The sequence below is a fragment of the Otolemur garnettii genome, unplaced genomic scaffold, assembly GCF_000181295.1.
Source record: "Otolemur garnettii isolate 467f Iridium unplaced genomic scaffold, OtoGar3 scaffold00028, whole genome shotgun sequence".
Classification (NCBI taxonomy): Eukaryota; Metazoa; Chordata; class Mammalia; order Primates; family Galagidae; genus Otolemur; species Otolemur garnettii.
The window spans coordinates 14,755,863-14,782,331 of record NW_003852423.1 but is presented as its reverse complement, the minus strand read 5'-3'; the positions used below and the strand labels follow the sequence as shown (position 1 = coordinate 14,782,331).

The 26,469-nt window shown below is 39.3% G+C and overlaps 1 protein-coding gene and 1 pseudogene across 1 annotated transcript in view; both read right to left on the bottom strand.

Annotated features, from left to right (window-relative positions):
• Positions 1–26,469, bottom strand: part of BBS9 (Bardet-Biedl syndrome 9) — a 462,348-nt gene that overhangs the window by 398,504 nt on the left and 37,375 nt on the right. Inside the window, exon 5 of the mRNA XM_003788573.2 lies at positions 25,741–25,854. Within this exon, the coding sequence (XP_003788621.1) occupies positions 25,741–25,854 (114 nt within the window). The remainder of the gene's footprint in view (positions 1–25,740; positions 25,855–26,469) is intronic.
• On the bottom strand, positions 19,503–20,432 carry LOC100964871 (annotated as a pseudogene).

Here is a 26,469-nt window from a genome sequence, read left to right as displayed (position 1 = left end):
AAAAAAAAAAAAAAAAAAGTAGAATATAAACATTGTACATAATAACTAAGAAAATGACATGAAGGCTAAGTTAACCAGTTTGATGAAAATATTTCAAATTGTATATGAAAACACCACACCATGCCCCATGATTGCTTTAATGTACACAGCTACGATTTAATTAAAGAAAGAAAGAAACAAACAAACAAACAAACAAACTTCCTGGGACCTGGAAATTTCCACTTTTGTGAAATCTTGTACTTCTATAGGGGCTGGAACAGATTCTCTCACTTGATTTAAACTGACTAATAAGAAAGGAACCCATGGGTTGGAACTTTTTGACTGGAGATTAAAAAGGGAAAGACCAAGCCAGTTGGGGAGCACAGCCATTTTGAATTCTTCTATGCCGCTGCTCAATCAGCTAAATAAAAGCCTTGTTCTTCTTAAATACAGCATTTGGGTGTTCTTTCTCTCCACTGGGCCTCATTTTCCCCAATAGTATCTGCCCTCAGTAAACTTACAGAAAAATTTGTCTCTCTCTCTTCTCTCAGGATACATAAACTTTCTCTTGAAAGGAACTCAGGAAATATCATCCCAAAATATGACTCCTGGTATAAACACTACAGATATTTTGAATTAAAGGCTTTTAAAGATCGACAGGCTCTTGGAAGGGACTTTCTATCTACATGACCAGACAGATCCATTGAAAGAATAATTGACTTCCCTTCCTTTCTCTGTTATCTCTCTATATGGCAGGAAAGAAAATCAGGAATGCAACCAGACCTGGCCCAAATCATTTCAAATATAAGACCTATCTCTCAAATTTAATTTAATTTGCAGAGAGAATCATTTATAAGTAAATGTTTTCACCCCACCCATTTATCCTCCCTAGCAACTATTTATTGCCCCTAAACAGATAACCTATATTCCTCATTTTTCCCTCCTCTCCAAAAGGGGGGTGTGGGGTGAATTCTCACATAAAACTAAATGAAATGTGCTCTTTTAATTCCAGAAACTGGGCAAAAAGACTCGTGAGTATTATGCATTTTTGTCGAGGCCTAGCGACCTGGGAAAGCATGGTGAGGGCCTGCAGGCAAGGCATAGCAGCCTCCTACATGGAACCCTGAGTGTGCAGTCAAGTCAGCCTGCCAGATAAGGGTTGAGAAGGCCCATCTGTGCAGGGGACATGACTCAAAGGTTGAAGTGAGTGAAAAGAAAAACTCCATCGTAATAATGTGAGTAAAAGAACACCATCATAATAGCGGGGTGCCTCCAAACCAGGAGAAAACAGTCATTAAGCCTGCTTCTCAGAAACTTAATTGAGTACATGGAAGAAAAAAGTTTTACTCCCCTGTTTATCCTGACCTTTAACTTTGACAATAGAAGTCAGATAATGTAGGGTTGTTTTAGGTCTTTAGAGAGGAATAGCCTGAGGCTAGTCTTAAGATGGTTATCTTACTTTCCCAGACTTTCTTTCTTTTCTATAGTTTAAGATAAGAACAGAGGATGGTAGGATTATTGATCAATGTGGTGTACAAGATTAGTTTACTATAAAAGATGTTCGTGAATAAAGACATTTTGCTATTTGCCATCAAAGAGCAGTAGCCGTTTCTTGCTTTCATACAATTCCAGGAGCAAGCTTGTACCCATGGCCAAGCCACCCTTCTCTCCCTGCAAGAAAAGTATCACCCAACAAATGGCGTAGTCAACAGAGGGGTATAAAAATTTCTAGACTTCATTGGGATTTGGGTAATCACTCTGTGATTCTCCCCATGCACATGGTAAATAGACCTCTTCCTCTATTAAGCTGCCTTAATTGTGAGTTGATCATTCAGCAAACTTTTGGGGGACAGGAGTTTTCCCTTACCCCCATACTCTCTAACTACCAAGATAAATAAATAAGAGGTAATTGTTAGAAATAATGTGTTCTTTGGAATCAGATAGCAATGGTTCAAGTACTTGCTATGCCTCAGTATGTTTTAGAGAAAAACCCTGGTCTTCTCTAAGCTTTGCTCTCTCAGTGTGAATACTAGTGATTAAGTTACCTAATCACAGGTTTAAATGTACAGCACAACATATAAGTGTGAGGGCCAAGCCGACGCCATTTTAATGAGGGCCACCTGCTTCCATCTTAGGCCCAATGAGTCAGCATAACGTCCCCCACCCATCCCAAAGATAGCGCCACCCCATGATGCCAAACCTATGCCTAATCACGAGCTAATGCCTAACCTGTAATCTGCCCATGCCCCTAGCAACCAATCAAAATTGTACCCGTACTTTACCCCTCCCCTTCTTGTTTTCTGTACCCTATAAAAACTGATTGCACCTCCAGGGCGGGGCTCTTCCTAGGCATGATCACCAGGAGAGTCTAGGCAGGGACTTGAATAAAGCTTGCCTCATGATCTTTGCATCGGAGTGTGTCTCAGACTAACTCTTGGGGAATCAAGAAAAATCCAGGCACAACATAACAGATAATAAATATTAGCCCTCCACATATTCTTCTCTGTAAATGAATATAAAATTCCTGCTAGAAAATCAAACTCCAGGCCACGTGTGATTGTTTCCACCTGTAAACAACGCCAGCACTCTGGGAGGTCGAGGTGGATCACTTGAGCTCAGGAGTTCCAGACTAGAGTGAGCAAGAGAAAGACTCTATCTCTACTAAAAACAGACAAATTAGCCAGGCATGGCATCAAGCACCTGTAATCCCAACTACTCAGGAGGCTGAGGCAGGAGGATCACTTGAACGCAGGAGATTAAGATTGCTGTGAGCTATGCCAATGCCACAGCACTGTAGCCTGGGCAACTGAGTGAGACTCTGTCAAAAAAAAAAAAAAAAGAAAGAAAGAAAGAAAGAAAAGGAGGGAAGGAAAGGGGAGGGGAGGGAAGAAAAGAAAAAGGAAGGGAAGGGAAAGGAAGGGAGAAATCAAACTCAAAAAAAACAGAAACATTGAAAATCTGCGTGAGAAAGAATTTTCTTTTTTTTTTTTTTTCTTTTTTGTCACCCTCAGTAGAGTACTGTGGCATCACACAGCACTCAGCAACCTCCAACTCTTGGGCTTAGGTGATTCTCTTGCTTCAGCCTCCCAAGTAGCTGGGACTACAGGTGCCTGCCACAACGTCCAGCTATTTTTTTATTGCAGTTTGGCCAGGGCCAGGTCTGAATCAGCCACCCTTGGTATATGGGGCCAGAGCCCTACCCACTGAGCCACAGACACCCCCCAAGAGAGAATTTTCTAAGTTTAGAAAAAATAGAATGAATTGTACAAGAAAGGAATGATCTGACCACATTAAAATACACACATAATTTAAAAGCCAAGAACAATCTGGAAAAAAGATTCACATCAAACACAATGAAATTAATCTGTACTAAATAAATAGCTCATATAATAGAAATAAAAGATTGCCTATCGAGGAGTCTACCAAAATCACCCAAACAACTGGACTGCCGAATTCAGAAGAATTCTTATGATGAACATTCTTTTTACAAATCCAGCATTAGGATTAGTTTCAAAAGACCCTTTCAAAAATGTAATACTGTGGATTAAACAAACGGGTAAATAAATTATTTATTTTAGGATAGCAAACATACACCAACAGCAATAAATCCAAGGAAAAAACCTAACATCATGCCACAATCTTTGAAAAATGATGACTATAAGGCAGATGTTTCCATGAATTTTCAGGGCTAGATTTTGGTACATTGTATGAAGCTGCCAACTCCAAACTTCAGACGAAGAAGAGAACTAACTGAACTGATGAGACTGTGAATAAACAAAATTCTGAAAAATCTCAGTAAAACTCCAAAATCTAGAGGAACAGAGATCCAGAGGGGATGTAAACAGCCATGTTCCTTCCTGTCAGACAAGAAAAATACAAATTTTAATAATTTTGGCATTTTTCTACAAAAAGAAAGCAAGAAAGGCTATAGATCATGAAAAAAAAAATAGCTGTCAGTCTAAGTATGTCCAGCAATTATGATAAGTATGAGAAGCGGAGAACAGGCTAAAGGAGGAACTGCCATGTAAAGCCTCACACACACCCATGGGGCCAGGAGAAAAGTCAAGGGTCGGGAAAGGAAATACCTTCTGGTGAAATACAAACAGGGGTAGAAACAAATGGGGCTGACTCAAGGAAACCTGATGAGGAAGTCTTTACAGAGAAGATCCATCTGTAGTTCACAGCACCTCCCCCACCGTCCAAGATAACAGGGACAGACCAACCAGGTAGTTCAAACCGAGATTCAAGACATTTATAAACTGGAGAAGAAAGGGCTGAGGCCAGATCCTCCAGTAAGGCTGCCTCAGCCACGGATAACCCTGCCACCTCACCATCACTTCTGCATGATATTTGACCCTCAAGAAATACTGAATGATATTCAGCCCTCAAGCCTATCAGGAAAGAAAGTAAAGTAATCTCTGACTGGGTAGGAGAGTAAGCAAAGAAAATTCACCTGCATCAAAAATCAGAAAACTGGCCCAGACAGAGTTAGCCAGGCTAAGCCTAAGGGAGAAAGTAAAGAAACTAGTCTGGGGCGGCACCTGTGGTTCAAAGGAGTAGGGTGTAGGCCCCATATACCAGAGGTGGTGGGTTCAACACAAATGCACTCCAAAAAAACAAAAAAAGGCAGAGAGAGAAGGAGAGAAGAAGATAATAAACTTAAGACAGATGAAGAAAAATAGAACTAAGAATCAGAAGACAGCCTCTGAAAACATTTCACACTAATATGAAATAAACAAAACAAGCACACAATGATAGGGTGGTATGGGAGGCTGAAGAACTGAAACAATAAATGAGAAGCAAACCACACTGTGAGAGATACAGATTTATACGATCTCTATATGTATGTATTCAATATTATAATAGAGGGACAAGTTGTCAGCAGGTTGTGGTATCATCTACTCAATGAAATTAGAAATATTTTTATCCCAAAATATGACATTTTGACATTCTGCAGTGACTGAAGTGCCCTCAAGGTCTCTCTGACCTTCCATCTGCCACCACCATCTACTCTCTTAAAATTGTCGAAGTTTATTCCACCTGAGATCCAGACCCACATAGAACAACTATACTTTTCTTCCCCTTGCAGTAAGACAAGAACTACACCTGAACAGACTGTTTAAGAAGATAATGTCCAGGCTCTCAGACTCATTTAAATTTAGAAGAGAAGTGTTTACCAGTTAACCTCTGTTCCCTATACATTCATCTTCCCTAGTAATCCTTTATTGCCCATCTTCAGAATTCCTCTTTTCCCCTCCCATAACCTACTTTACCAGAAAGGTTTATCAGCTGCATTGAGAAAAGGAATCCTCATTTTCTGGGGGTTCCTGTGTATGCACATTAATTAAATTTGATTGCTTTCATTTTATTAATCTGCTTTATCATGAGGTGATTTTTCTTTTTTTCTTTTTTTTTTTTTTTTTTGCGACGGAGCCTCAAGCTATCCCCCTGGGTAGAGTGCCATGGCATCACACTCACAGCAACCTCCAACTCCTGGGCTCAAGCGAGTCTCCTGCCTCAGCCTCCGAAGTAGCTGGGACCACAGGCGCCTGCCACAACGCCCGGCTATTTTTTAGTTGCAGCCATCATTGTTGTTTGGTGGGCCCGGGCTGGGGATTCGAACCCGCCACCTTAGGTGTATGTGGCTGGCGCCTTAGCCGCTTGAGCCACAGGCGCCGAGCCCATGAGGTGATTTTTCAATGAAACTTTGAGGGTGGATGGGAAGTTTCACCTTTGTCCCGATACTACCAAATCTTAAATGACCAGCAGCCCGAAGCCCCATAATAGAGATAGAATGCAAAAGCAACACATCTAAAATGCCTTTCAGAGGTTACTTGCTATATGGTCTGAACATCGCCCAAAATTCATGTGGTGAAACTTAATCCACATTGTGGAAGTATTAAAAGGTCTTTTAATACTTCACATCTTAATAAATCACATCTTTTCAGAAGTGATTAAATAATGAACTAAGTTAGTACCTTAAAAAGGACTGGAGAGAAGTGCCTTAAATCCTTTGCTCCCCTGTTCATCCACCATATAAAGACAAGGAGATGGTGCCATCTATGAGGAACAAGCCCTCACCACACACTAAACCTGCCAGTACCTTGATCTTGAACTTCCCAGCCTCCAGAACTGTGAGAAATAAATGTTTGTTCTTTATCCACTCACAGGTATTTAGCATAGCAACACAAATGGAATAAGACACTACTTCATGTGAGGAAATACAGATTTCATGGTAAAGAAGATATTTGCAAGTGATATTTCAAGTATATGCAACTAGCTCCATGATCCCCTATTGTTTTTTATAATCCTCTCCCTTAACTCACCATACCTGACCTGAAATGACAAATGACAATGAAAAAGAAGCTGAGATTCTGAAGGCCCCTGGGCAAACTTCCTGATGTAAAGATTCACCATCCCCTACAACCTGCCCCAATGCATGTAGCCCCTGTGAGATACAGCACAAAGCGTCCCCAGGCACGTAACTCTCCTTTAAAACCCTATGACATCCCATAGTCAAGAAAGGAATTTGAGCCAACTTCCCTTATCCTCCTAAGAAGTTGGTCATATTAAAAATTCCTTTCTTCCTTATCAATCCTCATCTTCTCAACAATTGAATTTGTGTGCACAAGCAATTAGGTATAGACTAAAACCCACTTGCAGTTTCAACAAGATATATAGCCTGAAAAAAGAATCTAAAAGGCAAAGGTAGCAAGAATAAGCAGAGGGCTTGTGTGCAGTCCAAGAAGGCTTTCCCAGAACGTAAAATGTACAATTTTTACATTATTATATAATTTTTTGCTATTTTAAAGGAAAGAAGAGTTTTAATCTTGAGTACAAGAATTGACAGGTGAAATATATTCATCACCAAACATTTAAGAATATCATATAATATGCTATTGTATAGATGCTATATCATATGCTATTTTTCCTATTTATAAGTTAACCCAAATAATATGAGGTTTTTCTGTTTTCTAGTAAACCCATATGTCTTTAAGTGTGATGAAAAATGAGGACCAATATTTAATATTTTATAATTTCTTCAACTGACTTCAAGATATATGCATATGAAGTAAAAGCTTACCTAAGAAATGCAGGGGGTCCCAAACGTCGCTTCTAAAGTCTTTAAAAGCAACGTGTGGGACACCCTGGTAACTTCTGGAATGCCCATGCATCCATTGTCATACTTTGCTTAAATCCCATATAATGCAGCACCAGACTTTACATAATAAATAAATTTTTCATTGGTTGTGCCTTTTAGGTAGTGAGATAGCTAAATTCCAGAAATATAAAATGACTCCAGGTTCGCTCAGTCTGACACACTCTGTGGTATATTCTACGGCCGGCACACCTATATGTTTTCTGTGGTTGCGTTTGGGAGGTGGCACTAAATCATTCTTTTTGTTTTCAGTGGGTCCATGTGTTTCAAACTATGCCTTTGTGAATTTGACTACTTTTATAATAAAAGTATATACATTTTGATGTAATATTAAGAGCAGGAAAAACACAAAGTAAAAATCATGCCCTACATTATTTCAAGTATTTATCTCTCCTATAAAGAATTTGGACATGTCCTAAAATTTCAAATATTTATGCATATATTTTAAAGGCCTAAAAACATGACAAATGGCTTTGCAAAGCACTAAATTCAATTGAATTACTACAAATCTCTAAATACAAATACACACTTTGAGCAATTATCCCCCTGTAATGTAGCCTAAAGGAGGCTGCATGAACTCCAGGAAGGCTGCTCCAGAGAATCACTCCTCCTCACTCTTACTCTTAGTGGCAAGAGGATTGATCCAACTTCCCACATCTATAACACACACTTAATCACATTCCATCAGTGGCAGTAATTGGTTCAGAGATGGCCCAACAAGTATCAATGAGTTGGAAAGAGACTTTTGCCCAGCCTTCTAGTAAGAAGGCAGACTCTCTTTCACACAAACTGAATTATGACAAGTAAGATTTAGAGCTGCTATAGCTGTCTAGTAACCAGGAGAAAATAGCCAGTCCAAGGAAATGGAAACAAGAGATGAAAAGAGAGAAATCAGATCCAATCAGAGTGAAGGCCCAAATGACGTTAACCAGTCAACTTCCTATCCTTTTTTATTATCATGGTCTATTTATTCAGTTTTTCTTTCATTCTTTGAATGCAGTTTTTTTTTCAGCATAAAAGGTTTACACTTGGTTTAAGTTTATTTATAAATATTTCTTTTTTGGCTCGGCACCTGTGGCTCAAGTGGCTAAGGCGCCAGCCACGTACACCTAAGGTGGCGGGTTTGAATCCAGCCCAGACCCGCCAAACAACAATGACGGCTGCAACTAAAAAATGGCCAGGCGTTGTGGTGGGCGCCTGTGGTCCCAGCTACTTGGGAGGCTGAGGCAGGAGACTCGCTTGAGCCCAGGAGTTGGAGGTTGCTATGAGCTGTGAAGCCACAGCACTCTACCCAGGGGGATAGCTTGAGGCTCTGTCTCAAAAAAAAAAATAATAATAATAACAAATAAAAATAAATAAATATTTCTTTTTTGATCCTATTATGAATGGAATTATTTTCTTTTTTTCTTTTTTTTTTTTTTTTTTTAGAGACAGAGTCTCATTTTGTTACCCTGGGTAGAGTGCCACGGCATCATAGCTCACAGCAACCTCAAGCTCTTGGGCTTAGGAGATTCTCTTGCCTCAGCCTCCCACATAGCTGGGACTACAGGCACTTGCCACAACGCCCGGCTATTTTTTGTTGCAGTTTGGCCGGGCCAGGTTCGAGCCTGCCACCCTCAGTAAACGGGGCTGGCGCCCTACTCACTGAGCCACAGGTGCAGCCCTGGAATTTGTTTTCTTAATTTCATTTTCATAACAACTGAATTCAGATATTGATCTTGTATCTTATGACCTTACTGAACTCACGTACTGGTTCAAGTGGGTTTCAGTGAATACCTTACAAACTTTTATATTCAAGTTTATGTCATTTGCACTAAAAGAAGATTCTAACATCTTCTTTTCCAGCATGGAGGATTTTGTTTACTTTTGTTATGCAGTTGTTTGGATGATATTTCTAGTTCCATGATAGAGGGACAATGTTTTGTTCTCAAATGCAGAGATATTTTTACCACAGGGCAGTGTAAGCTGTAGGTTTTTCACTGACTCCATTTAGCAGGTCTAGGGATTTTCCCTATGTTTCTAGTTTCCAGGAAGTTTAATCACAAGGGTTTTGAATGTGTAAAATGCTCTTCTGTTTCTATATGAGGGATCTTTTTGTTGCTGTACTTTACTATTTTTGTGTTTTGCATTGATTTTTATTTTGTATGGAACCAGAAAAAAAACCAAATAACCAATGCAATTCTATGAAATAAGAACAAATCTGGAGGCATCATTTTACCAGACTTCAGGCTACACTATAAACCAGAATCCATACAGAATTCAAGCAAATCAACAACAACAAAAAAAAAATCAAACAACCCCATTAAAACTGAGCAAGAGACATGAATAGAAACTTTGCTCATGAGGATAGACAAATGGGCAATAAACACATGAAAAAATATTCATCATCCCTAATCATCAGAGAAATGCAAATCAAAACCACTTTGACATATCACCTAACCCCAGTAAGAATGGCCCACATCATAAGGTCCCAAAGCAACAGATGGCTGGTGTGGGAATGGAGAAAAAGGAATACTCATGCACTGTTGGTGGGACAGCAAACCAGTACAAGCTCTATGCAAGGAAGAATGGAAATTCCTCAGAGACCTAAAAATAGATCTATCATTTGATTCTACAATCCCATTACTAGGTATTTACCCAAAAGAAAAGGACATTTTTACCATAAGAATATTTGCATTTGAATGTTTATAGCAGCACAATTCATAACACAAAGATATGCAAACAACTCAAGTGTCTTTCAACACATGAATAGATAAATAAATTGTAGTATATGTATACCATGGAAGACTATTCAGCCATAAAAAAGATGGAGATTTCATATCTTTTGAAACAACCCAGATGGATCTGGAGAATATTCTCCTACTTAAAGTATCATGAGAATGGAAAAACAATCAGTACTAAATTGGAACTAGTAGATTAACAAAGACCTACTCACACGACAGAAAAACTCCATTAAATTCAAGTAAGGGGCAGAGGGGGAAGGGGTTGGGCAAATTCTCACCCAAATGTTACACTGCAAGGGTATTTTGAACACTTCCTGGGTAAAGAACACAACTACAACTCGGACTTTAGCTTTATAAAAGCAAAGTATGTAATCTAATCATATGTGCCCCCATATTAACCTGAAATTTAAATAAATAAATAAATAAACAAATAAAATTGAACTTTTAAATTGGAATATTTTTTAAAATAGTTCTTGAATGAATGAGTGAACCTTCAGGACTAACAGTTTTACCCTGTGCATAACTGGTAAATTCTACTAAACATTTAATAAAGAATACCAACCCTTCACAAACCCTTCCAATAAACAGAAGAACACTATTGCGAACAATTCCCAGTTCATTCTGTCAGGTCAGCATTACCCTGATACTAAAGGCAGACAAAAGTATCACGAGTAAAGAAAACCACGGATAAATATCTCTGATGAAAATACATACAGAAATCCTCAGAAAATTAGGGAACCGAATCCAATAACCTTTAAAAATTATTGAACACCAGGACCAACTGGGATTACTTCAAAAATACAATGTTATGGCTGAGAGTGATGGCTCACAACTATAATCCTAGCACTCTGGGAGGCCAAGGCTGGTGGATTGCTTTAACTCAGGAGTTCGAGACCAGCCTAGGCAAGAGCAAGACCTCATCTCTACTAAAAACCAGAAAAACATCAGCTCAGCATTGTGGCAGGGACCTATAATCCCAGCTACTTGGGAGGCTGAAGCAAGAGGATTTCCTGAACCCAAGAGTTTGAGGTTGCTGTGAGCTATAACATCATGGCACTCTACCCAGGGCAAAAGAGTCTGTCTCTTCAAAAACAAAAAGAAACTTCCAAATATCAGCTGCAACCAAAAGAATCTTCAGTTTTACCAAAGGAAACAGAGAACAGAAGCACATCCAAATCCACAGAAAAGTAGATCTGTGGCCTCTGCAGAAATTAGAAGGCTTTGTTTTGGTTTGGGGGAGGGTTGTTTGTTTGTTTTGTTTTTGAGATGGAATCTTACTGTCACCCTGGGTAGAGTGACAGGGCATCATCTTAGCTCACAACAACATCAAACTCTTATATCCTCTTGCCTCAGCCTCCTGAGTAACTGAGACTACATGTGCCTGCCATAATAACCCCCAACTAGTCTTTAGTAGAATGAGGTCTCACTCTTGCTCAGGTTGGTCTCCAACTCCTGAGTTCAAGGGATCCACCACCTCAGCTCCCCAGAATTCTAGGATTACAGGCATAAGCACCGTGCCTGGCCAAGGTTTTGGTTTTTGATGGTAACATTTCCTTAAATAGATGGTCCCCAACCATTTTGGCACCAGAGACCGCTTTCATGGAAGACAATTTTCCCCTTGATGTGGGAGTCCCAGGATGGGATAAGAGGCAGAGCTCACATATTGATACTGTGTAGCCTCTTAAAAGTCTTAAGTTGTATATTACCAGATAAACTCAAAATATAAATATCCCCATGTAAAACAAAGCATTATAGTCAAGAAAAGTAATTTTTAAAATGGGAGCCAAAAAGTAAAAATGTTGGTAAAGGATAAAAATGGAAAAATAACTAAATGGTGGTGTGGTGGTAATAGTCTCTATTAAAGCATTTCTTTTTTTTTTTTACCCCTAAATGGTCTGACTTTGAATCTAATAAAGGATTAAAGAGCCTTCTTTTTCCATAAACAACAAATTCATTATGAAAAGAAGGCAATAAGTCAACATGGCTACAGAGCACAGATTATGCAATGAGAAACTTTTAAGATTCAAAATAGGCACATGATAATCCAAACAACATAATTTTAAAAGTAAAACCATATTCAAGTTAATTTTTTTAGCAAAGAATTATGAAAAGTGCTTTGTCCATCGGATCAAAATTTTACCTTGTAGCTTCAAAGACCTCCCTTCTTATAAAACCTTTTCCCTCCAGCAATGGCCTTAATTGCTGCTACCCTTTATGACCAAACTTCTTCACAAAGCAGCTTTCCTTTGGGATTTCTGTTTTTTCTCTGTGTATTCCTCATCCCAGGGCAACTTGATCTATATTCTTACCCTTCTGGTAAAATTGCTTCTCCTGATCACAAACTTTTATCTTGGTAAAACTGATCACCCAGGACTTCGAAATGGCCAAATTCAGCATTTTCCTTTCAATGGTCCAGGTGCTTAACCCCTGACACTCCTGACTCCTTCACTACCTCTTGAAACACTCTTCTCCCAGCTTCCATTTATATCTCTGAATCTCTGTTGGTTTCTAGTCAACCCTATACTTAAGTTTGTCAATCTCTCTTTTTTTTTTTTTTTTTTTTTTTTACAGTTTTTGGCCAGGGCTGGGTTTGAACCCGCCACCTCCGGTATATGAGGTCAGCTCCCTACCCCTTTGAGTTACAGGCGCTGCCTCAAGTTTGTCACTCTCAACAAACACAGGCATAATACTCTTGAAGAATACCACATTTTTCTCCATTAAAGATCAGCTGGTTTAAAGAAGCTACTTTTGCCTTCCTGAGGGCTTTATGCTATCAGTAAAAGAATCAATTTGGGAGCCTGAAAATAGACAGGTTTTTTATTTGGGGGGTTTTTTTTGGGGGGGGGTTGAGATAGAGTCTCACTATGTCACTCTTGGTAGAATACCATGGCATCACAGCTCACAGCAACCTCAAACACTTGGGCTCATGCGATTCTCTTGCCTCAGCCTCCCAAGTAGCTGAGACTACAAGAGCCCACCAGAATGCCCGCCTATTTTTTGGTTGCAGTTGTCATTGTTGTTTAGCAGGCCTGGGCCAGGCTCGAACCCGCCAGCCTTGGTGTATATGGCCGGCACCCTACTCACTGACCCATGGGCATCAAGCCTAGACAGGTTTTTAAAAACAAAGTAATTTTTTTTAAGTGCTCCAAAGTCTGAAAAGTAATCTTCTCAAGAGGAGCAAACTATCCCAGAAGGAATTTGCATGGCTCAACTTTTGGCAATGAAAGTTTTATACTAAAAGTCATAAAGTTGTTATTTGTATAAAACTAGGATTACTAATAACTGGGTTAAAGTGGATAAAAGTAAGTGCTGGAATAGAACAGGTAACACCGCATGCCCACCCTCATTTACTCCCCTACACACAGGCACACACACACATATTCACTGAGCCAAAAGGGAGCTGCTGTGTCCCCCAGGAGATCAGCATAACTTTGTACATATTCATGTCTGTTATGATTTACCTTATTATATTAGAGGTAATTCTTAATCTTTATCATCCCCCAGATGAGCTGCTTGAGAGCAAGAACTGTCTGTTATTAATCTTTCTTTTTTTTTTCTTTTTAGAGACAGAGTCTCACTATGTCACCCTCAGGAGAGTGCCCTGGCATCACAGCTCACAGCAACCTCAAACTCTTGGGCTGAAGTGATTCTCTTGCTTCAGCCTCCCAAGTGTTTGGGACTACAGGTGCCCACCACAACACCCAGCTTTTTGTTGTTGTAGTTGTCATTGTTGTTTTAGCTGGCCTGGGCCGGGTTTGAACCCACCATCCTCGGTGTATGTGGCCAGTGCCCTACCCACTGAGCTACGGGCACCGCCAATCTTTCTATACCAAGAAACTAACACAGCGCCTGGGCCCTCAGAAGATTCTTAGTAAATATCCATCAGATGAATAGGCTGATGGATGCACAGAGAACATGACGATGCAAGGGAAGAATAATACACCACCAGACTTGCTTCATTTCACAAAGTTCTCATGCACCTCCAACAAATCAACAATGCCTTCCTAGGAATCATTCGAGTGTGTCCCTGTCACACACTTGAAAGATTCCTATATGCCATAAGGTTCATCACTTGCCACAGGCACCGCACAGCATATTTTGGATAACTGAGGATGTAACTAACTACAATGGACTGTAAATCAGACTAAGAATAAAGGAAATTCTAGCTCAAATATCTTGAAACTATACAGACTACATGAGGTAGTCTGATACATGAGGTATCTTGTTTTATTAAGCTAAGTATATGCAGCTGTTGACCTGAAAACAATAACATTTTTTTTCTTCACCTCACGCTGGCTTTCAATTGATATTAATACCGGCCTTTTCTCATATACTGTTTTAAAATGGCAAGTTTGTCTTAACTAGGTAAAATACCATGTTAACAACCATTGGCAGTTCTAGTTGATACAATGAAATAAAAGTAAAGGGAAATCTGGCAGAAATACCATTTTACTCCTTTTTTCAAAAAAAGTAGAATTCAAATTACCAAATAAATTCTGCGAATTTTACTGACATATTTTTCAATCCATTCAACTCCATCTTTTCAAAAATGATTTAGCATATTTCCAAACTATAATTTGTTCCACACTTATGCTACTCACTAAATTTTGTAAGCATTAATTTGTCAAAAGTATAAAAAGCAAATATAGGGCGGTGTCTGTGGCTCAAGGAGTAGGGTGTTGGCCCCATATACAGGGGGTGGTGGGTTCAAGCCTGGTCCCAGCCAAAACTGCAAAAAAAAAAAAAAAAAAAGCAAATATAAACTAATACTTTATAAGCCCAGTCTCACTTGAGCCCAGAAGTTCAAGGTGAGCTACGATCCTGTCACTGCAAGAGAACCTAGGCAATAGAGTAAAACGCTGTCTCAAAAATAACTAAAAAATAAAATCAAAACCTTAGAGTCATGTATTCCTTCAAAAGAGCAGCTCACATTTAAACGTTTTTAATTTAGAAACATTTTTTAACTTCGAATACACACATCAAATACGTTGCTCTCTGAAAAAGAAAAAAAAAAAAAAGGCCCAGTACAGCCATTAATATTTCACTGGAGGTAGGAAAGACTTTAAAGATTCTAGGGGGTAGGGGGGGACCAGGGGAGACTTTTCTACAAACCAAAGCATTAACCAAAAAAATTAAACTGAAAAAGCAGACATATGGCTCAGAATTTACTCAACACATTCCCCACAATCCATGAAGAATCAAATTTATGTACTTAACTTTAGCTAAACCTAGTAACACTTCTTTCTGATGGGAAAGTTTTTTTCTGAATTGGAAAAGAGGTAAATTCAATCACGAACCAATAGGGAGGGAGTTTAGAACAACTAATACCACATGCTTCTGGACGCAGAGAGGCTGGGTTAAAATCCCTCCTCCAACATTTACTAAACATATCTTGGACAAGTGTTTCAACCTGTGAAGCACTTAGAACACTGCAGAGTACAGAATACGCATTTTACAGATGCAGGGATGCAGCACACCTCTAGATCACTGCAACTTGGCACTTCCTGGAATATGGTCAGAAACTCAGAATATCGACTTAAGCATTATATGAGGTTAAGAAAAACATTTGCATCATCCTAACATTTTGAAATTAAAAAACAAAAAAAATTCAGTCTCAGGTCCAGACTTAACAAGAATCACAATCTTCATTTTTATCATTATCCCTCATGACTTGAACGCAACTTAAAAGTCTGAGAAGCACAGCTCAAAAGTACTTTTTTTTTAAGGAATTACTGACTTTAATGAGTCTGCAACGAAATCCAGCTCTAGAGGCCTGGTGGGCTGAAGGAGCCCCACAGCAGGGGAAGTATGCTACTACTTCAAGCACAGCTGAAGCAGAGAACCCTCTGAGGGAAATCACTGAAAGGGTGAAAGGAGGGGACTGTGGGACTGACAGCTTCCCTGTCTGGGTAAAAGGGAGCAGTTGAAGTATCAAAAGTGGTTCCTGAACCCACCAGAGTGGCCAGCCTCAGCCAGGCAGTGCGATGGGCCTCCCAGCCCCACAGCAACCCAGTGTGCACTACAGGGCAGGCCCATCCCTTCTTGGTCCTCTCTTTCCTCTGGCCTCACAAAGGAAGCAAGTCCCTGAGTACATGCAAGAAAGCACTTTTACATAATATTTTAAGGAAAGTTACCCATTATAATTAATTGTTTTTAAAAATCACTGTTATTTTTCTGCAACTTAAAGAAGTTACATTTATTTTGAGTAAAAAGCAACGCATTATCATGGGATCAAAATTCCACCATTAGGTTGTACCTTATTCAAAAACAGAACCAAGGTGGGCGGCGCCTGCCCAGGCCAAAAACTGCAAAAAAAACCAAAAACAAAAAACAGAACCAAGGCACAAAGTTGTAGAAGACTGCCATCTAGTGGTAGTGCATTCTGATGCACATACAAAATACTGCACACCTCTTCTCCCATCGCCTTTCCCTATTTTAAAACACATTCGCTTAAAATAGTGCAGGCTTAATTCCTTTTTGAGAACTATTGACATGATTACTCAACTTAGTAATTACATAACAAGCCATATGAAATACAGAGAAAAGTAGAAAACAAGGCTATTTTAGGTTTCTTTTTTTACACTCAGATCAACTTTAGGGAAGTTTTCAAATGAAAATAATGATGGGCTCACTTCTGGAAAAGTGCACATTAAACACACCCTTGAGACATCACACTTAGAAAGTGAGCTTTCTTTTGAAATGTGCATGTCTGGAGTGTGACTTTTCCTTTCCTCTTCCTAAGTTCTGTACTTTTTACAATTCATTTATATAGTATTCAAGGGAGAAATATACTTTTACATTAGGATAAAAATATTTTATAAGTGTCAGACGTAATAACTCAAACTTCTCCACTGCATCCTAAGAAAATAATGAGAAATACAGACAAAGATTTATGTACAAAGATGTCCATTTCAGCAAACAAAACTTAGGTCTTAGCTTCACAATAACCCACTGAATCAATGCATCAAAATGTACTTACTCATTCTCCTCCACCATTCATTTAGATGACTTCTAATATCTACGTAATACAAATAAATACATATGTGTATATACAGAAGAAAGGAAGGGAGGAAACGGGAAGAAATAAATACATGTCAACTTGATATTGAAACCGCCCTTACAAACTGATGGGAGGGTGCAAGGTGAAAACTAGGGTAAGGGCCCTCAAAACTGTGTGAAGGAGCAGGCCTAGCTAAAAGAGTGATAATAATCAGCCACGGTCCCCTTGTTTGCTTCATAATAATTACTTGCTGGCCCCGCATTTGTTTCTCTATAATTGCGACTCCAGAGTTACTCAGGTGGTAGCTGTAAAGATTTTTAATTTTCTTCATAAATGACATCACCTGTTCAGAATCTATAGGAATATTTTCGAGTTATTTTCCAGGTCCTGCATCCCAGTGGACTGACTGACCCACACAGACCAAGAAACTGACTCAACTGGTCCTGGACGCCCCACTGAAGGAACTGCATTGCAGTGGATTGGCTGACCCACCCAGAGAGCACCACCCAGAGAGCAGCCCATACCAAAAGACTGATGGTTCTACCCAGAAGCCAGTCAACTAGCAGACCCTTATGGCCTAACCCTCTGCCCACCAAATTGTCTTTTAAAATGCTGTCTCTCAGGGCGGCACCTATGGCTCAGTGGGTAGGGTGCCGGCCCCATATACCAGCGGTGGCAGGTTCAAACCCAGCCCCGGCCAAACTGCAACAAAAAAATAGCTGGGCGTTGTGGCGGGCGCCTGTAGTCCCAGCTACTTGAGAGGCTGAGGCAAGAAAATCACCTAAGCCCAGGAGTTGGAGGTTGCTGTGAGCTACTGAGAGTAATAAAGTGAGACTCTGTCTCTACAAAAAAAAAAAAAAAAATGCTGTCCCTCCAATTCTCAGAGAGGCGGATTTGAGAAAATTCTCCCATTTCCCCCCTTAGCACTATACAGCACTAACCTTTCTCTGCTGAAAACCCTGCTATCTCTGGACACTGGCCTCCACTTGGGCAGTGGCCAGATAAACCTGGCTGGGTGGCAACAATATGATTTTTCCATATTTTGGATCATTTCCTAATATACATTCCCGTAAGTCATAGCATCTAAGAACATTTCACAGTTCTTAATAGCCAACCTCTTCTATGAAGGTATAGTATCCTTTTACGTGGCCATGAGCAATGTAAGACGGCATAGATTATATTATCACTAGTATCAGGTTTACCTTATAGCTAATTTTTAACAGCTTTATTGAGATATAATTCACATACTAAAATGTACACTCTTTTAAAGTATGCAACCCAACAGTTTTCAGTATATTTATAAAGCTGAGCAACCACCACGATAGTCCAATTTTAGAACATTTTCATCATTCCAAAAAGAAACCAATACCCATTAGCAATAAGTATTTTTTCCCACCAATCCCCCAGTATGGCTGGTTTTTCCTAACTGACCACCATAGGATTTTTCCATGCATTCTTGTAGACATCTATAAAGGAAATCCAAGTATTTCACCTCAAAATACAGACAGTCCCCAGGTTATGAACAAGCAACAAGTACATTTACCTATTACCTATAATAGCCTCTGTTCATAAGAGCAAGTCATATGTCAGTTGGATGCTTGTAACTCAGGGACTGCCTGTAAACTTCTTTGACATTTTTTTTAAATATTTAAGGGACAATTTATTCAATATACATAAGAGCTAATTACACATTGGGAAAGGTTTATAAGGTTTTTTTTTTGGCTGGTTTTTTATTTTAAGGGAATAAATGTGATAAGGTTCCTTTTAAAATAATTTTCTTCAGTAAAGGTATCCTTTGATGACAAGAGAAAATAAATGTAGGCTTGGCGCCTGTGGCTCAAGTGGCTAGGGCACCAGCCACAAACACCTAAGGTGGTGGGTTCAAATCCAGCCCAGGCCTGCCAAACAACAATGACAGCTGCAACCAAAAAATAGCCAGGCGTTGTGGCGGGCACCTGTGAGGCTGAGGCAGGAGACTCGCTTGAGCTCAGGAGTTGGAGGTTGGTGTGAGGTGTGGTTCCTTCTCTCTTTTCCCAGGGTGGAGGTTGAGGCTTTGTCTCAAAAAAAAAAAAAAAAGAAAAGAAAAGAAATCTATTCACCTACCTGCCAAAGAAATAAAATGTTGATGTTACCTCCTAAAGTTAAACATACCTGGCAATTCTTAACTACCTCACAAAAAGACTAAGGAGCTAGGTTAAAAAGTGAGGATTTTCCAGCTTCCAAATGATCAGGAAGAAAATGCAAGCCATCAGCTACCGAATTAGTATAGCAAACACCTGTGCTTTTCCATACTAGGTACTGTACATAATTTACACATAATTCCACATTTAACCAATAAATGAGTTCTACTTAACCACTATAAACTATTAGGTCATGCCTACTATTCTTTTAATGGTTTTAGGAAAGTAATTGGAGATAAAACAATATAGATGTTGATTTCCTAAATTTGACAGCAGCTAAAAAGAGTTTTCAGAACTACATTAGATACTATGACAGACCCACAGAAGCTGATTTTAAAGTGCGTATTAGGGCATAATAAATCCTGCAGAAACCTCAGCCTGTGTAATATCATCATAGGTTAACAGCTTTATAAATCATAAACATTAAATTAACATTAAAATAATATCGAAGAAAAAACTCTTCAGGTGGCATCCAGTTTCTTAAAGGCTTCTTCAATGAATGTTACCATGTTCTTAATCTGGGAGGAATTATGAAGAGCATCCAAGTCCTGTAGAAGAGCATTCTGGTTTGGAATTAGTGTCAAAATTTCTTTCTGAAGTGTGGGTGCTTTGAGGCTTTTCTGAGAAAGCTCTGTAAGAGAGAATACACTCCTACTATCCATTTGAAGCACTTGTTTTAGAGTCTTCTCTTCTTCTTCTACCTCACGGGCCAGAATTTCAATTTTGTTCTTTAGGCTCTGAATATTCTCAGTCATCAATTCTGCAGTCTCTACCACTTTTTCTATTTCTTTCAGCAGTAATGCCAGACGTTCTTTATTAGTTCGCTCCTGTAATTCCACATTCAGCAGACTTGACACACGAGTTAAATCTTTCAGCTTTTCAGGAGGGACTTTCAGGGTTTCACAAAGTTGTGGCAATCTTTTCTTCAGTAAGTTGAGATGATACTGTATTTCTTCTTTTTCTCTATTACTCAAAGTTGTTCTTATTATTATTACTGATTCCATTATTGTTTGCAAATGCTCTCTGCTACTCTTTGAAAGAGGGTGCCAGGTTTTTCTTTTGTTGGATGCTGTTTTATATTAGTATGCTTTGTCCTTCAAAAGACAGAGGCTTTGGATGATTTTTATTTCTTTTTGCGGTGTTTCTAATTTTTTTCTCTGACAACTCTTCATCATCATCAGTTTTTTGTTTTTTGTTTTTTGGGGGTTTTTTTGGTTGCAGCCATCATTGTTGTTTGGTGGGTCCAGGCTGGATTCGAAGCTGCCAGCTTAGGTGTATGTGGCTGGCGCCTTAGTCACTTGAGCTACAGGCGCCGAGTCCATTAGTTTTTCTTATTGAATTTCTTTTTAATGTTGAGACTTTTTCTTGGAAACACGTGACTTACCAGGCATCTTGATCAGGAGCCATGCTCAGAATAATTCATGCCCAAGCAATAGAAAACCAAGGAGATCGGAAGTCTTTTAACATATATTTCAATGGCTGTTCAGAGGGTCTGCAAATAGAAGTAGTCCTGCAAAGCTATTTTTTGAGAGGGAGATTTGCATCTATAGAGATAGTCTGCATGGATGCAGCCAAGTTTTCTCAGAGGCCTTCCCTAATCTGCATCTAGGAAAGATTAACTGAGAGTCTTACACTTTTAAAGATCTGAAAGAAACTTTCACCACCCATTGTCTCCAAGGGCTGCTACCTATGAGAGCTTATCTACATATCAAGACCACCTTTGCTACCAAGCCCCCTCTTCTCTCCCTCCATAATCTATTTTGTAAGGATCCAAGCACCAACACTCTGTGATGCTTCTGCACTCCATTGGAGGGTTGAGGTAATCACTCTATGGTTCTCCACTGTGTGTACATTAATAAACTTATATGCCTTTCCTCTTCTCCTATTAATCGCCTTTGGTGAGTTGATTTTTCAGCGAACTTTCAGAAAACAAAGGGGAAGTTTGCCCTTGGCCCTATACCCCAAAGACAACACATAATTGTTTCAAACCCATAACATAGAATAATTCCTTCTGCTACTCTGATACTTGTTTCAAATTGTGAAATTTTTAAGAAGGGACACTAAGAGAGGAGCTTCAAGTGAGGTGGGAGGAAAACTGGCTTGCCTAACCAGGAAGTCTGGAGGGCCCATAGAATGTATGAGGTGACCTAAGTAACCAATGACCAATAGAAAGAGACAATAATCAATGATCAGTAGAAAAGGGCAATAATGCCTGGAGGTGCAGAGAGACCAATGAAAAGAGTCACAATCAGTTTCAAACTGAGAGGAAGAGGGTATTTATACCTCTGCTGGCCTTTGTGTCTCAGTCTCTCACCTCTGCTCTTCATGAGAGGGACCCACTTCCAACTTTCTTTGGAAGTGCTCTCCTTTCTTTTTGTTCTTCCTAAATAAAATGTCTTTTTGTTACACTGAAACTTATGCAAGTTACTTTTGCTCTCTATTCACTCAGCCTGTGCTGTTCCACTCTTATTTTGTTTCAATTCAATTTTGCTTACAACTACCCCCATGCCTCTGTTGAACTTTCTAGCTCAGCCAAGAAATTGAACCAGGTCAACCCGGTTCAGGGAATGGGGACCCATGACCCCCAACAGTTTTGCTAATGTAAAAAGAAAATTAAAATCTCAACAATTCCCCACACACACACACACACACAAAATTCCTTACGAAAAAGAAAAGGTAAAGGCCTCAGGAATCTATAAAGACTTGGCCCCGTTAAGGAAATCCCTTGCTGACCTCCCATAGGCAAGAGCATGCAAATTTTAACCATGTGTAGCACCTAAAACTAAATCTTGTTCACTTCCACACTAATAATGAATTTTAAGTTTATCTTTACAATTAACAGAAGTAGAGACAAGACAACATCAGATATTCGTCCATCTACTCAGGGACAACTACATAATTGATCCATCCTTCACTTCCTTTTTCTCTTCTACTACCAGTACCCTTATTTCATGTAAAATGTAATTTCCTGGGTCTCACAAGAATATAAAAATTGTGCATCATCCGCTTGCCCTAACCCTTTTCCTGTCTCTACATGTGCCTTCAAAGGTTGAAGGTTCCAACTACCCCTATGGAAAACACAGCTACACCTTATCTGTGGTTTGTGTTTTTCCCAGGTGCATCCCTAACTTTGGCTTAATAAACGTTCATTCCTTCATTGAAATTTTTTGGCCTTAGTCATTTACTTGGGTTAATGCTATTTAATCATAGGAAATGGCGGAATGGCTTCTTGTTCTTTCACAACGTACTTTTTAAACATAAGTCATAAATTGAGAGCTAAGAGAAGAAAAGTATATAAACACAAAGTTATCCATCCTTTTCCAAACCTCTATCATTTGTAAGGGTGGAAAAACATCTTTTCCTCATCTATCCTAGGTTCACAGGTGAGACCCCTATAACAAAAGGTTAACAAGAAAAGAGTGTACACATTCATTAAATATAGGTTCTATGTGACACAACAGTCTTCATAAGGAAATCAGCACCTAAAGAAACAGTGAAATCTATGTATTTTTATGTTAAGTTTGATGAAGAGTGGACTGTCATAAATAAATGTGATACAGCAAAAAGTATGACCTAATGGTAATAAACTGGCGGAACTTAGTAAGGCCTATTTGTTTAGATTCTTCTCTGTGACCCTTCATCTTCAGAGGTAAGAATAGTCTTTTCTTCCAGGTATAGAGAGGGCACCTCTCACATCAGGGTCTGCTTCAATGGAAGGTCAAACCATCCTTCCTAGGTTATATGACCTCCTTCAGGGAAGAAAATGGGGGGAAGACAATGTAACCTTTCTGATTCTGCTGTTTTCCTAAACAAGTCAAGTCATATTTTAGGGTTGCATGTCCTAAATCCCATTATTTTGGAAGTCTATTATTAAATCCCTCAAAAAATGTTACACAAAAGGAATTTATTTTAATTGGGCTAACTTGATCTGGCAATAGAATTAAAAGTGCAATGTAATCTATATAAGATTTGAAATATAAAGCATTATCATGAGGCTTTCCAAAAATGCTTTTATGTAGACAACACACTTTTTTCTCATATCAATTTTTTGAACTCTGGATCCATAGAATTTAGTAATTTGCTTTTTGGGGATTTAAGAGGGAAACATTAACCGGAAATAACTAATTATACAAAAGTTATCTAGGGCATCTAGTCCAGTCAGATATATTTTCAAAGAATGGCAAATCAGTTCTAAAAGTTGAGGGTGGGTGGCACTCGTAGCTCAGTGGGTAGGGCATGGGCCACATTCAGCAAGGCTGGTGGGTTCGAACCTAGCCTGGGCCAGCTAAAACAACAATGACAACTGCAACTCCGACAACAAAAAATAGCTGGGCATTGTGGTGGGCGCCTGTAGTCCCAACTACTTGGGAGGCTGAGGCAAGAGAATCGCTTAAGCCCAAGAGTTTAAGGTTACTGTGAGCTGTGTTGCCAGGGCACTCTACCGAGGGTGACATAGTAACATAGTAAGACTCTGTCTCAAAATAAATAAATAAATAAAAATAAAAGGTGAGGGTGAGAAGTACTTCACCAGCAGATTCTCATCTAAATCATGGTTCTTTTTCTCCAGTTTTCATCTAACTCTAGACATCTCCATATTACCAAATAATCCAAATATTCTTGATGCTCAAGCAATCTCTACTCTAGCCAATTGTTTTTTTCACATCATTTTAGCTACATATAGCACTTATTGATATTTACACCTCACACCAATAATATTCATGATGCTATTGGTATTGCCAAAGTCATCTATTCCTTGTCTTTATCTTCATGTATGAAAAACTGAGTTCACACAAATGAAAGACACTTCATAATAAAGTGGTTTTCTCTTGTTGCTAAGGAAAGATCTAATAAAGGTACTGTTGCAGAGGGAATGGTCTGGCCGGATGCAGTGGATCACGCCTATAATCCCTAGCACTCTGGGAAGCTGAGGCAGGTGGATCACCTGAGCTCAGGAGTTTGAGACCAGCCCCATCTCTACTAAAAGTAGAAAAACTAGAGCCAGGCATGGTGGCAGGCACTACAGCCCTCTACTCAGGATTACAGAGTGAGATTCTGTCTCAACAACAACAACAACAAAAGAGAAATAGTCCGAAAAAAATGGCAAAACAGTCTCTAAATCCAAATTCCTGCTTCTGAGCAGAAGCACAGACTTTTAAAGGTTCTGACCCCACAATCCCATTTTGGGCCAAGACAATCTTGTGGCCTCTACCTGGAGCCATCCATCCCTCTTTAGCTAAAACAGACCTGGATTAATCCCATCTTTCCTGTGGCACAAAGAACAAGAGACATTCCCTATCCCTCCTAACCACTGGCCTGAGGCAAGGATGCAGGTTTCAGTTCCCAAAAAGTTGGGGAGTCAGAAAACATATTTGCCATTCCCTATGCAACCATAGCCTCTTTAGTGCAAGAAATAGTTAAATAGGGCAGCACCTGAGGCTCAGTGAGTAGGGCACCAGGCCCCATATACAGAGGGTGGTGGGTTCGGACCCTGCCCCAGCCAAACTTTAATAAAAAAAAAAAGCCAGGTGTTGTGGTGGGAGCCTGTAGTCCCAACTACTCGGGAGGCTGAGGCAAGAGAATCACCTAAGCCCAAGACCTGGAGGTTGCTATGAGCTGTGATCCCACAGCACTCTACCAAAGGCAACAAAGTGAGATTCTGTCTCTTAAAAAAAAAAAAAGAAAGAAAAGAAATAGTTAAATAGTAAATTCATAAAAATGTGTGTCCAGAAAAAGCTAAAGTATTATGTGGGTCATTATGAAAGCTTGCAGATATGCAAAAGTCAAGAAACATGTGAAATCCACATGAACAGAAACAAATGAAGCCCTCCCAGCAACACCAATAAGCTGAGCAAGTTGAAACTCACACAGGTGAATCAGAAAGGACACCGTCAACTGTGTTGCTTAGAAGTGAAATGACAAACCATAACACAGTCTATCTCAGAACTTTTAATGACCTACGTATGAGACCCCTAATTATCTGTTCTGCAGGTGACCCATGAGCACACATCCATACACACTCAGAGTCACAAAATTACATAGGTGTCACCACCTAGATTCCTGTCTTCAATCCAGCACCATCAGCTCCTCTACCACTCTGTCATAGTACAGTGAAAAAAGTTGGACAGTTAATAAGAATCTTCCTCTATTAATAGCAACAGTGCACACAAGCAACCACTGAACTCTGGTGATTCTGGAAGCTCTGGGACTGGTGGTCACAATGCAGGTAGCAGAAAAAGAAACCCCCAACATGGAGGAAATCAGCCTTTCTGAGCCAATGCTTGGTAAAGGTGATACCTTTGAGAAATTAAGAAAAGGCACCCTCTCTTCTGGGTAGATTTTCTCCAAGCCAGACAGTGTGGCTTGACAAGCAGGATCAAGTCTGTCTTTCCATCCCTCCGGCCCCGCTTCTAGCTGACTTTGTGCAGAAACAACTTCTAGAACCCTGTGCAGCAGTCCTGGAAAGTAGGGGTTTTGGGTTTTTTTTAAATTTCAGATCAATATGAGGGTACAAATGTTTAGGTTACATTGTGAATTTTCCTTTTTTATTATTTTGCTTGACTATTTGGATACAAAGGTTTTAATAAAATACCTATCTTAACTCTCGCTGAGATTCAAACTACATAATCTTCCATTTTTATGTGACCAAATATTCTAAATATGCCACTTGAAATAGCATACGCATGATTAAAAGCAAATTACCTTTTACACCACCAAATGATCCATAGGTCATATTGCAGGCTGTTCTCTGAAGATAGTGTTCATACATCAATTTGATCTGGTATTGGTTCCCATGTTCCACATTACCCAAGGTTCCTGAGGAGGAAAACAAAGGATTACATTAAAAAACATTAATTTTGTGCTCATCCTCTACACCAATTCTAAGTAATTCAATGTCAGTGAAATTTAAAAATGACAAAAAAACTAAAATATTACTTGTTATGAACAATCAGCATACTGAAGACACAGAAAGCCAGCAGAGTTAAAACATTTACACTTCAGCTAGATGATACCATTAAATGAAATACTACCCTGGGGGACATTTTAAATAACAACAATACCCTCTAATTTCAGTTCTGAAATAAAAGGTTAAGTTCTTTGCATTTATAAACACTAATAAAGCAAAGAAATAAATCCATGTCTAAAAAAATTCTCAACACTTTTTCAAGCAATTAATTTTCCTGCCCCAACTCTCAAAATACTCAAGCTCCCAGTTATTTTCTAATTTAATAGAGATTTTCTATGCTTTCCTAAGCAAGTAAATACACTTCAAATAAAACACATTCTCCTGTCAAGAAAAATCTCCTTTGGCTCGGCACCTGTGGCTCAAGCGGCTAAGGCGCCAGCTACGTACACCTAAGGTGGCGGGTTCGAATCCCCAGCCCAGGCCCGCCAAACAACAATAATGGCTGCAACAAAAAAATAGCCAGG